Genomic DNA, 13,459 nt, shown 5'->3' with positions numbered 1-13,459 from the left:
AGTGCACCAAGGCATCTCATAGCCAGGTTTGCCAGTGATGGGGTGATCCAGCAGCTGCAGCCCTCAGCTCACAGTGCAGCCCCCAACGTTTGGAACCTCTTTTAGCCCTGCAAAGACAGCTGGTACTGCAGGAAGGTGACATCATAGCGGAAGACATTCAATGCAGTAGGTGGCAAATCAGGTGCTTTATCCCAGATTTGCACTGCATTTTGATGCAAAGTGCTTAAAAGCCAGTGGGAGTCAAGAAATAAGGAAGAAGTTCCAGACAGCATTAACTATTTTCAAAGAAAGATTTCTGGCACCCCATTTAGACTTGTTTCCAGCTTATCCACGAAGCTCTGCTAAACCTCACTAAGACTTAATTCCCATAAATGTGATTCTCCCTCAGTGTTCGGCTAAGCAGCAATGTTTCAAAAAAAGTAAATATCAAATCGTGGGAGTTGGATTATTCATTCATGTGGTAAAAGCCATTATATATGAATATATACAGATGTTCCCACTTCATGACTGATGAAAACATATGTAGATTTTAGACTGTGACACACAAACCATCTATTATGCAATGGCCCATGTACATGCCTTGGCTGCTTTTATCCTAGACTGTGTCAGGAGAATTCACAGGAGCTATGTGAGAGATGGAATAAGCTTATAGTTAAAAGACTAAAGAAAGTTTAAGCAAGAGCCTCACTTAAATGAAAGGAAGGAGAGGGAGAGAAATCAAAGAGTCAGGGAATATAAGATTTAGCAGGACAACAAGATGAAATATAAAAGTTTCAAAGCTCCAGGTTATTTGATGTTGGATCTGGTGCAGCCTGACCTCATCAAACCAGCTGTTAAAAATTTGCCTGAATTGCCCATTAAATCTTGCTTCCAACGAGCTTGGCTCCTGTGTTTGCCCACTTCTTGCTTCCCATCAAGCCTTGACTTGGCTTGAGGCTCTGCCAACATCCCATCCTCCAAACAGGCTGATGTCAAAGATCAGCACAGCACCACTGTGATGAAAGCAAGCATCTGTTTAGTATGAAAGATGGATGAGACCTCACTCCAGCAGAGTTATTAATGTACTCCAGCTGTTTTCCATGGCTGCCTTCATGCAAACTGCTGTGCTGGTTTCCAGTTGCTTTACATCGCACAGGTGATGTGAAGCAGGTGGAGAACCCAGTCTCAGCTTCAGCCAGCACAAGAATTCACAAAAGACATGGAAACTCCTGGTGAAATTCAGAACAAATTGCTGCAAGATGTGCTCTGTGACCCTCTGAAAGGCTCACAGAGATGCTTCTTGTGAGTACCTGTAAGCAGAGACAACCTTGGGATTTTCACATGGAAATCCTGCTCTGTGCAGAATTCAAGCCCCATAGTTCTGCTTTTCTTCAAATCCAAAACCATGCCAATCAAAGGATTAGCCAGGAGCAAGATGTCAGCCACAAGGAGCCACAGGTTGGGCAACAGGGACACTGGTTAAAGCAGCACTAGCAATTTGATGAGTCCAAGCTCTCCTGACCATCACAAATGCCAGAGGGACTGGCTCATGGCAGACTCATGCCTAGGACTGAGGGAGAAGTCAGTTTTGCATTGCCCTAGGCAGATACCTGCTCCCCCTTGAACCCAGGAAGGGAACCTGGATGAGAAGGGCAGAGGTGCAGGAGCTCTCCCAGGGCTGGGCTGAGCAGCTCCAGCAGCACAGCTCCACCTGCACCCCAAAGCTGCCTTCTCCCCACATACCACAACCCGAGGCCAGGCATGTTTACACCAGAATAAGGCCACATGTCTGAAGAGATGCAACACACACCTGAAAGGCTGCAGCTGGGAGTTTTACAGCTGACAGAGGATAGGAAGTAGCAATGAAGTCAGGAAAATTCAGGTGTAGCTAAAGACTGCAGAGTCTCAGGAAGAGGGAAGACACATGTGACAGCCTTTCTCCAGGCAGGAACACAGACCATTAAATGTAATGCTTCACATTATGCTTCCCAAATACCCACTTAATTTTGATTCAACAAGGCACTTGTGCTAATAAAAATTAAAACCAGCAGGTTCTGTCGAGTGTGTAATGGATGTGTGGAAGAGCAGCATGCGCAGGTATATCTAAAATTAACTATGAGTACTAAACCTGACAAGTACTTTCCAAGTCAGGGGAAGTCTGGGGAGTACTGCAACCCCTTGGATGCAAGCACTTGACAGGGTGCTGTGCAAGTGCCCACCCAGCCCCTCACCTCACCATGGGTCCTCAGGATTGTGGGGGGACATCCCCACACCAGGTATCTCCCACTCCACTGCTCTAACCTCCAGATGGAGTCTGGATTCTCCAAGAGTTCACCTCTTGCCACTGCATGCCAGAACCAAAGGCAGCTGATGATGATACATTGCCATGAGTTTTGCACAAGTATGGATGTCTGTGGGTCCATACTGGTGCAAGAGAGCTGGGTGTGTGCTCAGGGAGGAGAGAGGGAAGAGATTGTTTCAAAGACCGTCAGATACAGCAGGTCCATTTAATGACTAAACACACATGACTGTTTGCTTACAAAACACAGTGTCACATAAATCTGCAAGGAGCTAATTGCCTATTATAGCTCATGGTGCTGCTGGAGTCAGCTGCTGAATTATAAAGGGTCCTTTAGAAAGGAGGGAAAGCCAGTGGAGCTCTGCTTGCCCACCTCCGCCACATTTTCCAAATGTTTTGTTTTCCAGCTCCTGCAAGGTGAATGCTTATCCCCCCTCTAAGTGATGGGGCCTCTCTGCCAAGCACTTGAGTGGGAAGACTGGGGATAAATTAAAACACAAGGGGGAAGAGGAGTTTCTTTGATTCTTTTTTGAAGTTGTTATTATTATTGATAATAACCAATTTTTCTCTGTTGTCTCAAGCCCCTTGCTCAGCCTCACAAATCACAGCACCTACGTCTCGACTGTCTCTGCAGCCAGCCTGGAGCTGGGTGATATTTGCCACCACCCTGATGGCAGCAGTCACCTCATGGGGCCCAGCTAGAGCAGAGGAGCAGGGAACGGCAGGGAAAAGATCCATGTCCTGCACAGCAAGGACAGGCAAGGGAGCAACGGACCACAGGGTGACACCTAGGTTTGCAGAAAATAGGAAGCAGAGAGTGATGTACCTCTGTCTCTGAGTTCTTCTAACTTCACCCTGATTTGAACTCCACAGGTGCAAGGTGTACAAGTCACCTGGACTGTCTGATCCGGATCTGTACATACCTGAGCATCTTCCCACTGATTCCAGGCATACTTCTGTGGCTCTATCCCAGAACCCCATGTAATCCATTCCTACCTCACACTCTCATCCCCCTGATCCCCCTGCATGGCTTCACTGCTGCAGAGGCATCAGCTGAGGCTGAACCTGCAGAGTTGGTGCCCCAAGATCCCCCCTGCTCCTGGGGGCTGCTGGGCTGCATGTTGGAGGCTCTCTGGCAGCAGGAGCAGGAGAGCACAGCATCTCATGGCAGGAAGGAACAGGATCTCTTTACACAGTGAGTTATATGGGAAATGCATTACATTATTGAAAAAAACCCCTTTGCAAAATACATACCTTCATCTGATGCCAAGAGTTTAATCCAACCAAATGGTACCACATTCCATAAAGAAATTATCCTCTATAAATCACTGGGGCAGGAGCAGGCCACATCTCTCACATTTCAGGGTGAACCGTTCACTGCAGTAAGGACGCTGTATGGATCAGCCATCATGCCCACAAGGGGCAAGAAGGGGATCTCCACTGAAATCTTATGGAGAAGCAGATTTTTTGCTGGGACAATCCTCCATATGGGCTGGTGGCACAACAGTGGGATAGCTGGAGGTCTGACTCAGACCCTCATCATTTGTATGGTCTTGCACGTGGCTGCTCAAAGACTGAGGAGCAGATCCATGACTTAGCTCAGCTAGCTGGCTGGGAAAAGCAGCTGTCTGGAGCTGTGCCATCCCAGCCTCAGCCTCAGGTGAGAGCTCCCACAGGGCAAGGGATGAGTGTGCTGGACCTCTGGGCTCCCCAGGTACCGAGAGGGCTCCAAGGAGGGACAGAAGCTGGGAGAGAAGAATTATTTGGAATCTCAAACAAGTCAGTTTACTAAATATCTGCAAACAACTTGGCACATGACCTCCAAAACAGAAGCACACACTACACCAGGGACCTCCATCCCTCCTTTGGAGGATGCAATGAAGCAGAGGAATGCAACAAATCCTGTTTTCATCCACACACCTGGCAGCAGGGAGCCAGATCATACCCTTACCAGCCCAAGTTCTTGCCTCCCAGGACAAAAGCATGTTGATGCTCTTTGAAACCACTCCACAGACTTCTCACCAACACTGTTCTCCCCAGACCTGAGCCAGTTCCTAGCTTACAGCCTTATGATAAACCACACAAGTGTTAATTACATATTGAGACTGGAAGTTGGAGTAGTGCTGGAAAGAAAACCACAACTCCTTTCACCTTGCTAACATGATTATATGAACCTGCACAATAAGAAACAGATCAGTTGTGAGGAGTGATTAAGTGGATCATCTCTTCATCTCTCAGCTACACTAAATAATTTACAGGGACATTTTGGGACTGACATGCAAAGCAGTTTAACAATGATTTAACGAAAAAGTATGATATTCTATCTTTTCATGGTTTCCAGGTGTTGAGATCAATTTACTTCACAGTAATTTTAATTTCTGGGCCTTTCTTTTCCCTCCTCCCCACAAAACCTGCAGCTGCCAACTATGCTGGCATCTAGACCAGCTAGGAAACGAATTTCCCTGTGAAGCAAATTCTTCCAGGATGAATTGAATGAAGGCAGAGCTCATAATTGCACATTACTGAAAACATTTCTGATAAAAAAATGGGGAGATATTTTTATCCACATCTCCAGTTGAAAATTGCTGGGAAAGATGCTTTTGAAAAGCCATCATCTCCAAGCATGTAATTATCAGATCCTTGAACAAAAACACACGGTCAAAGGAAAAAAAAAATACTTTCATTGAAATAAAAAAATCGGGGGTGGCAATTGTTAGGAATGGAGGGAGAGAAATTCTTCATCCTGTGTGATTTTGCACATTTCAAATTACCAGACTGATTTGTAAATCCACAGATTAATAAACTTGGCTGCTAAGAACATCAAGCTCAGTTAGTAATTTATTTTTTTATGAGCAGAATAATATTAATAATAATAATAATATTATAAGAAAAAAAATCAGAAGCAGACTGGCAGTCAGACTGCCACAGACCCAGAATTTCTTAACGCCCACACAAGCACGTTTGTCTTGAAAGCAAATTCTGCCACCTTGAATAGACAGGCATACAATGACCTGGGGGCCCCATCCTATCAAGGCTTAAGACCATGCCTTCCCTGATGGGATTACTCACATGCTAAAAATTATGCAGTAGCTGAACCGACAGCTGAAAAGAGCTTTAAATGTTCTTATGCCTGGTAGCATTCCATTGTCAATTGACGAACGTTGCTAAATATTTATTTTTGCTCTATTTTTTCTTCTCCAGCTCTGCATTAACACTCCTTTCTGATTGTTACCACTTGTTAGATTCAATTGTTTCTTTTATTTGCAACACCTACACATGCCTGCACATAAGAACAGAGGTGCCCTTCCTTCCAAGTTGCCCAATACCTATTCCTGAGCTTCTGGGTAAAACTGCATGGTTTCCATCCTTGAGTTGGGTGGATAATATCACAAGCAATAAACATTGGCATCCACACACAATCAATTTAAACAGTCCATTTTCAAAAGAAATCAAATCTTACGTGCTCTAACATATGCAAACACTTTGGCAGTGCACTTACCCTTGGCTTCCATGGATTAATAAAACAGAACATTGTGAAGAATAATGATCCTGGACATAAAACCAAAAGCAAGACTTAACACAGCACATGAAACTCAGACCCCTTCTATGGGGGGTTCTATTGGTCTTCTCAAAGCCAGAATGCACCTCTTCCAGTGGCAATGAGATTTTCTCAAGCAGGCTGGCAGGGAGGTTAATGCCGGGGTTTGAACCTGGACTCCAACAGTCAATGCTGGAGAGAAAACCTCTATAGCAGCTGGTCAACTGACACTGTGGACCAACATTTGTATTAAATCTCCCTAGCCTTTGCACTGAAAAACATCCTGCTCCTAACAAATCTCTACTAATAAGATGTGCTTAAGTACAACGTTTTAAGAGGAAAACTCTATAACCTTCAAACTGGTGGAGAAAAACTGAATAAAAAAAATTCATTTCTATAGGCCATGAAAAGGTGTAGGATATTACTTTAGTCTTTTTTCTTCTATAAAGATAAATTTTGGTGGAATGGGTCATCTCTAGAAAAGAGCAAGAATTCATTTTGCCTGCACAGATCAGCTCATTTATACTTAAAAGTTTAATCAACAAAATTTTAGATTCCTGGTCACCAAAGTCCTAAAGCCATCAGCAGGTATCCATAAGACCCTAAGGAGGAGGGGTAAGACATCACAAGGCTGAAGAATAAAATCCAATGTTCAGCTTAAAAAAAACCAAACCAAAACAGCATGCTACCAAAGTGGGGGTGAGAGAATGACAAATCCATCACCCTCTCTTTCAGTTCCCAGAGCTGACTATCTGTGTGTGAGCTGTTAACACCAAATGAGGAGGACTAACTGCAAACCTGGATCTACCACAAATAAGTCATGCCCACGCAATTACTTTCCATGTGAGAGCAACATTTCTGGATAGACAGAAAAGGCAAGTTGCTGTACCTCTATTTTAGAAACACTTCTGACACTGTTACACATGCTATTTTTGTAAGTATGTTTGGGAAGCAGGATACAGATGATTATGAAGTGTATGCAAAACTGATTGGAAAACCACACACTGAGAAAATTCATCAGTTGTTCACAATCAGGAGGGAAAGATGTATTAAATTAAGTTCTGTGGGGACCCTTCCCCAGCCTGGAATGGCTCCAAGTTTTCACTAAATGACCTGGATGGTTACAGAGAGATTGATCTTATTAAGTTTACTGACAGCCACCAGGCATGAGGGACTGGAAGCAGGCTGGCAAGTAAATTTTGAACCCAGAATGACTCATACATGTTTGAAAAGACAGATGTACAATTTGGTAGAGAGGCATGCAAGCTACCAGACCTGGGCAGGAGAAATGATTGAATGAAGGCTGGGGAACAATTATTGAAGTGACAGCAAGGACTCTTCAGATACTGTGGGCTGCAAATTAAATGTAACTCCACAGTGCCATGTCATATGCAAGAAGATCTAATACCCTGGTACAAGTAAGGTGGGTATAGTCTACAAAATCTGCGAAATTATCCTTTCATTTTACTCAGCACTGATAAAAGCCTTGGACTGAATGCAGTCCCCAGGCTTGGGTACCACAGCTCAATAACAATGTGGCCCAGCTGGAGTTCATTCAGATTGAATCAGTGCAGGCTGGTCAGACATCTGGAAGACCACAACTTCTGAGGCTGGGGGAAAGATGAGTTTTCTATGCTAAAAAGAAGAGAGAGAGGAGAAAAAAAAAGTATTATTACTCTCTTCAGATATTCAGAAGTGTGACGCACGGAGGGAAAGGAGTAGTCTGTCATCTGTGTTAGGACAGGAAGCAAAGGCACCAAAATCAGAGACAAGCAAAGCTTTTCCTTCATATTTCAGTTTACTGAATTAATTTGAGCTGATGTGGTGTTCCCAGACTGGATATATTCAAATGCAATGCGGATGGATGATATCACAGGTATGGCTGATACTATCTCAGGGCAGAGGAATAGCATGAACTCTCACTGCCCAGTTTTGGCACAAGGAAATTAGGATTGATGATTCAGAACCAGAGATGTTCGTCTTGGTACACACACCCCAGTTACTTTTCCTCTTAATCTCTCATTTGGCTGCAACTGAGGCAAAGCTGACACGTGACGTAAGCAGCCTGATGAGCAGGAGTTATATTAAATAGCACTATTGTGATGAATTTTTCAATAAGAAAGATAAAATCTTTCTTCCTAGGAGATTTATCTATGAAGATTTCCTCCCATCTTATTCTAGCTCCTCACATTAGTTTTCTATCCCTTTCAGGCATGTTTTTTTCTATTCTTCCCCCTGCTTATTTGGCAAGCAGAGAGAACAGGGGAGCTGATCCCCTGAAAACCAAGAGCAGGAAGGGGCAGAGATCTATTAACAGGTCTCTTTTTCTGGCCATTCCCACCCTCCAATAAAGGGTGCAGTTTGCCAGTCTGGGAAAAGGGACAGGAAATGCTGCTGTCCTTGGTCTGCAGTCCATCTCCTGCAAAAAGCATGGCTTCTAATGGCAACAAAAACTCCACACAGAAAACCAAACAACAAACCCAAACAGAAAAGCACTGAACGCCCTCATTCATCTACTATCTTTATTCTTTCTTCGCCTTCCATATAAACCGTACTTTAAAAAATAAAAACTAATGAAGTCATCCAAATGGTTACATCTGAAAGGCAAATGGTCTTCTGATGTTGTCTGTGCTGTCCTCAATTAACATTTGACTTGGGCTGGTTTGGGATGAGATCCTCGGCAGGTCACTTGGAGCAGCACAAAGGAGATTCAATGAGCTCTGTTGTTCTGCCCATTCCTGCAGTGACCCTGCAGTAAGAACTAACTGAACATGAACTTTGCTAGAGCAAAACATAGAGAATGTTCCTGGACTTCAGAAAGGCCATAAAGTATTTCAGTGTTGTCCTCCAAGAGCAGGATTACAAGGGCCCTTGTGGAAACACACTATCCCCCTGCTATCAGCAGAACCACTCACTCAAACTAGAAGATAAACACTTCCCCCTCCCCCCATAAAACATCATTGCTACTTTGCATTTTCTGACCCTTCCATTCTGAAGGACAGACAAAAATCCCTCTATTATTAAAACGTCCCATCAAAAAACTTCAGAGAGTGAGTGAAGGAAAGAAAATAAATCACCAATACCCTAATGGTGATGGGACCAGAAAGCAATTCTGAAAAGTTTGGGTGCTTCTTTGAAACAATCCATTTGGTTTTGCCTATTCCACTTAAAATGAGTGATAAGATTGCAATTCCCTTTATTACTTCTATTCCACATGATTTCCAGAAAGCATTCTCATGAAAGCATGGGCTTGGTCCTCAGGAGCACCACAATAATAAGCTGTGAGGGTCTGACACCAGGGTAAAAAAGGCTTCCTTCCCCACCCAGTGACTGCACCATTCCCTTATATGTGACACAACATTGGCCCAAGATTCTCAAGAAAGGTTTGCGGCTGACATGAGGAAAAATTTTCATTTGATCACCAACCATCCAGACACCATCCCCATTTGTAACAACACAGCAATCCTGAAGCACCAGAAATCTCTGGTGACATGTTGGAAGAGCTTCACAAATTACTCGCTCTGTAGCTGGTGGCATTGAGGAGACCCCTCCAGCAGAGTCGGTGTCAGCCACCTCTGAGCCAGGACCCAGCTCATGGCTCAGCCCCAAGAGCAGTGTGAGCTCCTGCCAAGTTGTCTTTTGATCTTTCCATGGAACGAGTGCATTCCTGCCCTGTAAATCACACACCCTGACTCCCTCGGCCTATCAGGACTCATCAACGTGTCTCTGCCAGCTTCAAAATAAGCCCCCAAAAATATTCAAAATAAGATGTTTCTTGCTGTACTAGTACAGTAGGTGGACATTGCATCCAGTCACCATCCATGGGATTGGGCAACACAGCCAGGCTAAGCTGCTTTCCACCTGGTTCATTTTACCCCCAGATTTAGGGAGGGAAAACAATTTCATAAAGTTAGGTTCATGCCTTAGGGCTTCTTGATGCCAAGGAGAGGACAAAGTCAGTCCTGCTACACCACTTCAGGCAGTGCAAAGTGATTCATAAACCATAAATTACCTCTGTACTTCCAACTCCAACGTCTTTGCTTTCAGAAGGGAAATGCTTGCATCAGAGCGGAAGACAAGCTCCATATAGCACATTCAGCTGCAACAAGCAGAGCTAGAGCATGCAACAAAGTACCTGAATATTGCACTCAGTTAGAAACATAATAGCCTGTCCATCCTGGAAAGACTGGGGCGAGGGCTTGATGTCTGCCCTTTGTAAAGGTGCCCTTCTACATTCATCTACTCACTCTTCTGCAGAAACGAAATAGATTTTTTTTATACTCCATGGTAATACTGAATTGCTCACCCCAGGTATCTAAACAGGGGTTAGCAGCTCATTGAAATGGCAGATTTCTAGCAGGAGCTGAAATATTTATTAGACAAGGTAATAGTGAATTATACAGGAGGTGGGGCAATGACAGTGATCCCACCACATTCAGCAAGAGTCCCTTACCCCTGTCTTCTCTCCCAGCCCCCCCATCCACCATTCCTGAATGCCCAAACCATTCACACACTGATCCTGGAAAACAAAAGAGCTACATTTAGATCTTGTTTCTTAAAAAGCCAGAACAGCTGTAAAGGCTCTGCCATAAGAACAGCCCCTGTGACTGCCAATCTTCCAGGTGGAGAAGGAAAAGGCAGCCTGAAGGGTACTCTCCAGTGGTCACAGGGAGAAATTCTTTACGGAGAAGCAAAAATATATTTTGCAAATCTTAGCAATTAAGTTTGCATGCAACGGTTTGGATTTGTAAAGCCACTTTCAAAGTAGCACATGAAACTGTAATGATATTAAATACGTTTAAAGAAAATCAGATTAAACAGAAGTAAACTACTGGACAAGAGCAGGAAAAAATACAGACAAGGCTCACTCACCAAAGTCTGACTGCAAATCCTTTTTCAGTCCACAGAGCATGTCTGCTGTTATCTATCAAATCATTCAACTAATTGCAAGAGCTGCTCCGTTCTCTCTCCCTGCCTGCGCTGGAATCCCTTCCCGGGCAGCCCGGGCTGCCTCCCACCGCCCAGCGCGGCTGCAGCGCACACGCGGCTCCCGCACTTCCCGGCAGTGAGATCGAACGCAAATCGTCCTGGCTTCTCCAGTTTGCGAGCACTCAGCAATGTAGCAATCCTTTAGCAAGAAATATCTTTACACGGCTGTTTAACGTGCGACTCGCCAGTCCTGTGTAAAAATAGGAAAATTAAGGGTATGGGGGTTTTTTTTTAAGAGGTCCTAAAAATCCCGTGCTAGTTCTGTCGGCTCCACTGGCCATCAGGCATTGCCAAACAAAAGTTGGAAGCGCAGTGATTAACCGGAACAGCTGGTCGAAGGAGAGGCAGCCACTGAACCCTGACGCTCCGGCAGATGCAGCAAATGTCGAGCGGGCACTTCATTCCCGGCGGAATTCCACCCCGCGCCCCGCCGGCGGACAGCGGGCATCATCCCACGGAGATGTGCTGGCCCCTTCCTGCCCCAGCCCCTCGGTGGCTTTCACGGGCATTTCAGGCGGGGGGTGGGGGAATAAAAAAAGGCATGAACGGGAGGAGGGCGGGCAGGCGGTGCTGCGGCGGAGGCAGCGCTGCCCCCGCGCCGCGCTCAGCGCCAGAACTTGGCCGGCGGCGGAGCCGCGCAGCAGCCCCCGAGTTGCAGCAGCAGCAGCAGCAGCAGCGGGGCTGAGCACAAGAAGAGGCTGCGACTGCAGTGTTGCCTGACACACTTTCCTCTCCCCCACCCCCTCTTGGCAAGTGCTTGCAGAGCCTCCAGCACCTTTCAAGGCAATGTCAAGCTGCTGTCAAAGCATTACTCTGCCTCCCAAACACACACACACAGTGCTCGTGAGGGAATATGAGGCTGCAGTCTTGTGTCCTCCCTACAGCGTTGGCTGAAAACTCGGTTTAACCCTTCCTTAGGAAGGGTGGAGGAACCAGCACGGGCAAAACGCACGCAAGTCCTATGTTGAGATTTTGGCGAGAGGAGGTTTTGGGGGCAGTGCTGGCAACCAGCTGGTCACGGGGAGTTTGGCCCTCCAGGACAAGATGCTGCATGGCTTCCCTCGAAACAAGAAGCTGCATGGCTTCCCAGTGCAGTGGTCCTGCACTGGCGGTGGGGATAGACCACTGGCCTAGGAAGAAATGGTTGCAGTAAGCCAGTGTCTCCTTCCTTTACCATTAAAATGGAAAAGTTGGCTGACTTGTGTTGAAGATGCAGAGCATGCAGGGGATGCGAGTGCCCTGGCCATGGGGCTGTAAGGGTGTGCACAGGGTCAGATCCTGCCTCCAGCACTGTGCAGGTTCCCTTTTCAGCCAAGCTGTGACATGCAAACTGTGCCATCCAGCCCATGGCAGTGTTCCCCATAGTCATCTTGCTCCCTTGAGAACTACTGTCATCTGTAACAGCAAGAATATACCCACCAACAGTGAAGAGAGATCAAGACAAGCATGGACTAAAACACAAATGGCATCTATACTTTTGTATGAGGGTCCAGTCATGGTTGAGACTGCTACTAGATTTGTCTGAAAGTGGCCAAGAGGTTACAAATTTAGAAGGAAGCTCTTGCAGAAGCAGCAAGGTTGCCTTGTTTCCTTAGGAAAGAAATCAGGATAAATCAAGAGGACCTAAACACATCTGACTGTGCCAGCAGGAAATTTTTACAGACCTGGGGACCCTAACTCTGTGTGGAAGAGGATAATTGGGTTTCAGCCTAGTGCCAGAGGTCTTGTTCAGATTGAAATGCAGCAGCATCACTATTGTGGTTCAAACTCAGCTGTTTCATGAAGAGACAACTTATACAAAAGCAATAAAATTACTAAGTAATAAAAAACTACTTACAAAGGAGATATTTTGGTCCATAATTTGTTTAAAAGAAGTTGTTCCGTCTGACAATAGACTTAATTAGTAATTGAGGCAAAATTTATAATTAGAAATCTTTTCACGCAGCTATTAATGCTTTTGCTGCAGAGAAACTTCATCTTAAAGGAAAAAACATCACCAGTTGCACCACAAATACAAGAAGCTGCTAATTCGAGAATAGCCCATTGCTTTGGATGTCTCCAAAATGGTGTTTTAAAGAAAAGCTAAAAACAATTTGATGTGTTTACACCACCATAAAATTCTTCCCAGAATATGTGCTGCACGAAGAAAGTGTGTGAGGACAGGTTTAATACACAGCTGAAGCTGCTTATTTTTGAGGATGAGAACTGGCTGGAGCTGCCCCATTGCTCTGATGCTGGTGGAGAAAGAAGAAGCATTTGGGCATTTCAAGTCCAGAATTGCTGGTGGCATTTGTTGAGCTGCTTGGCAAGACACCAGTGCACCAGGAGCCTAGAGACGATAAAGATGTTTACTCTATGGTTTCTGGCCAAAATCCACAAACACAACACTTTCTTCATGTTTCAGGTGGCATATATTAAAACCAGTTGAAGTGAACAGCTTGAGTTTCTAATGTGGAAGGGAAAGGATACACCACACACCCCAACAAAACGAGGCAGCCCAAAAACATATGGTATAGCATCAACATGTGTAGGTGTCATGAAACAGCATGAGGCATCAACCTAAACTACACTGGCAAACTCGAGGAACAGTATGTAGAGCTCTGATTTTTCAGGAACAGTCTGTAAATTGTCCTGTACCTTCTTGACATAAATTT

At 45.1% G+C, this 13,459-nt stretch overlaps 1 protein-coding gene across 3 annotated transcripts in view; it reads right to left on the bottom strand.

The window, feature by feature from the left end:
* Positions 1-13,459, bottom strand: part of GRIP2 (glutamate receptor interacting protein 2) — a 249,423-nt gene that overhangs the window by 68,731 nt on the left and 167,233 nt on the right. The window contains exon 1 of one of the 3 annotated variants that reach the window (XM_085072552.1): positions 10,689-11,455. The exons of the other annotated variants lie outside the window; for them this stretch is intronic. Coding sequence (XP_084928678.1) covers positions 10,689-10,728 — 40 coding nt within the window. The 5' untranslated portion in view covers positions 10,729-11,455. Of the gene's footprint in view, positions 1-10,688; positions 11,456-13,459 lie in introns of those variants that run through there. 3 annotated transcript variants of the gene reach the window in all.

This window comes from Lichenostomus cassidix, chromosome 12, assembly GCF_008360975.1.
Source record: "Lichenostomus cassidix isolate B80296 chromosome 12, HeHo_3.0, whole genome shotgun sequence".
Taxonomy (NCBI): Eukaryota; Metazoa; Chordata; class Aves; order Passeriformes; family Meliphagidae; genus Lichenostomus; species Lichenostomus cassidix.
The sequence above is the reverse complement of the archived record's forward strand: the minus strand, read 5'-3'. Positions and strand labels throughout refer to the sequence as shown.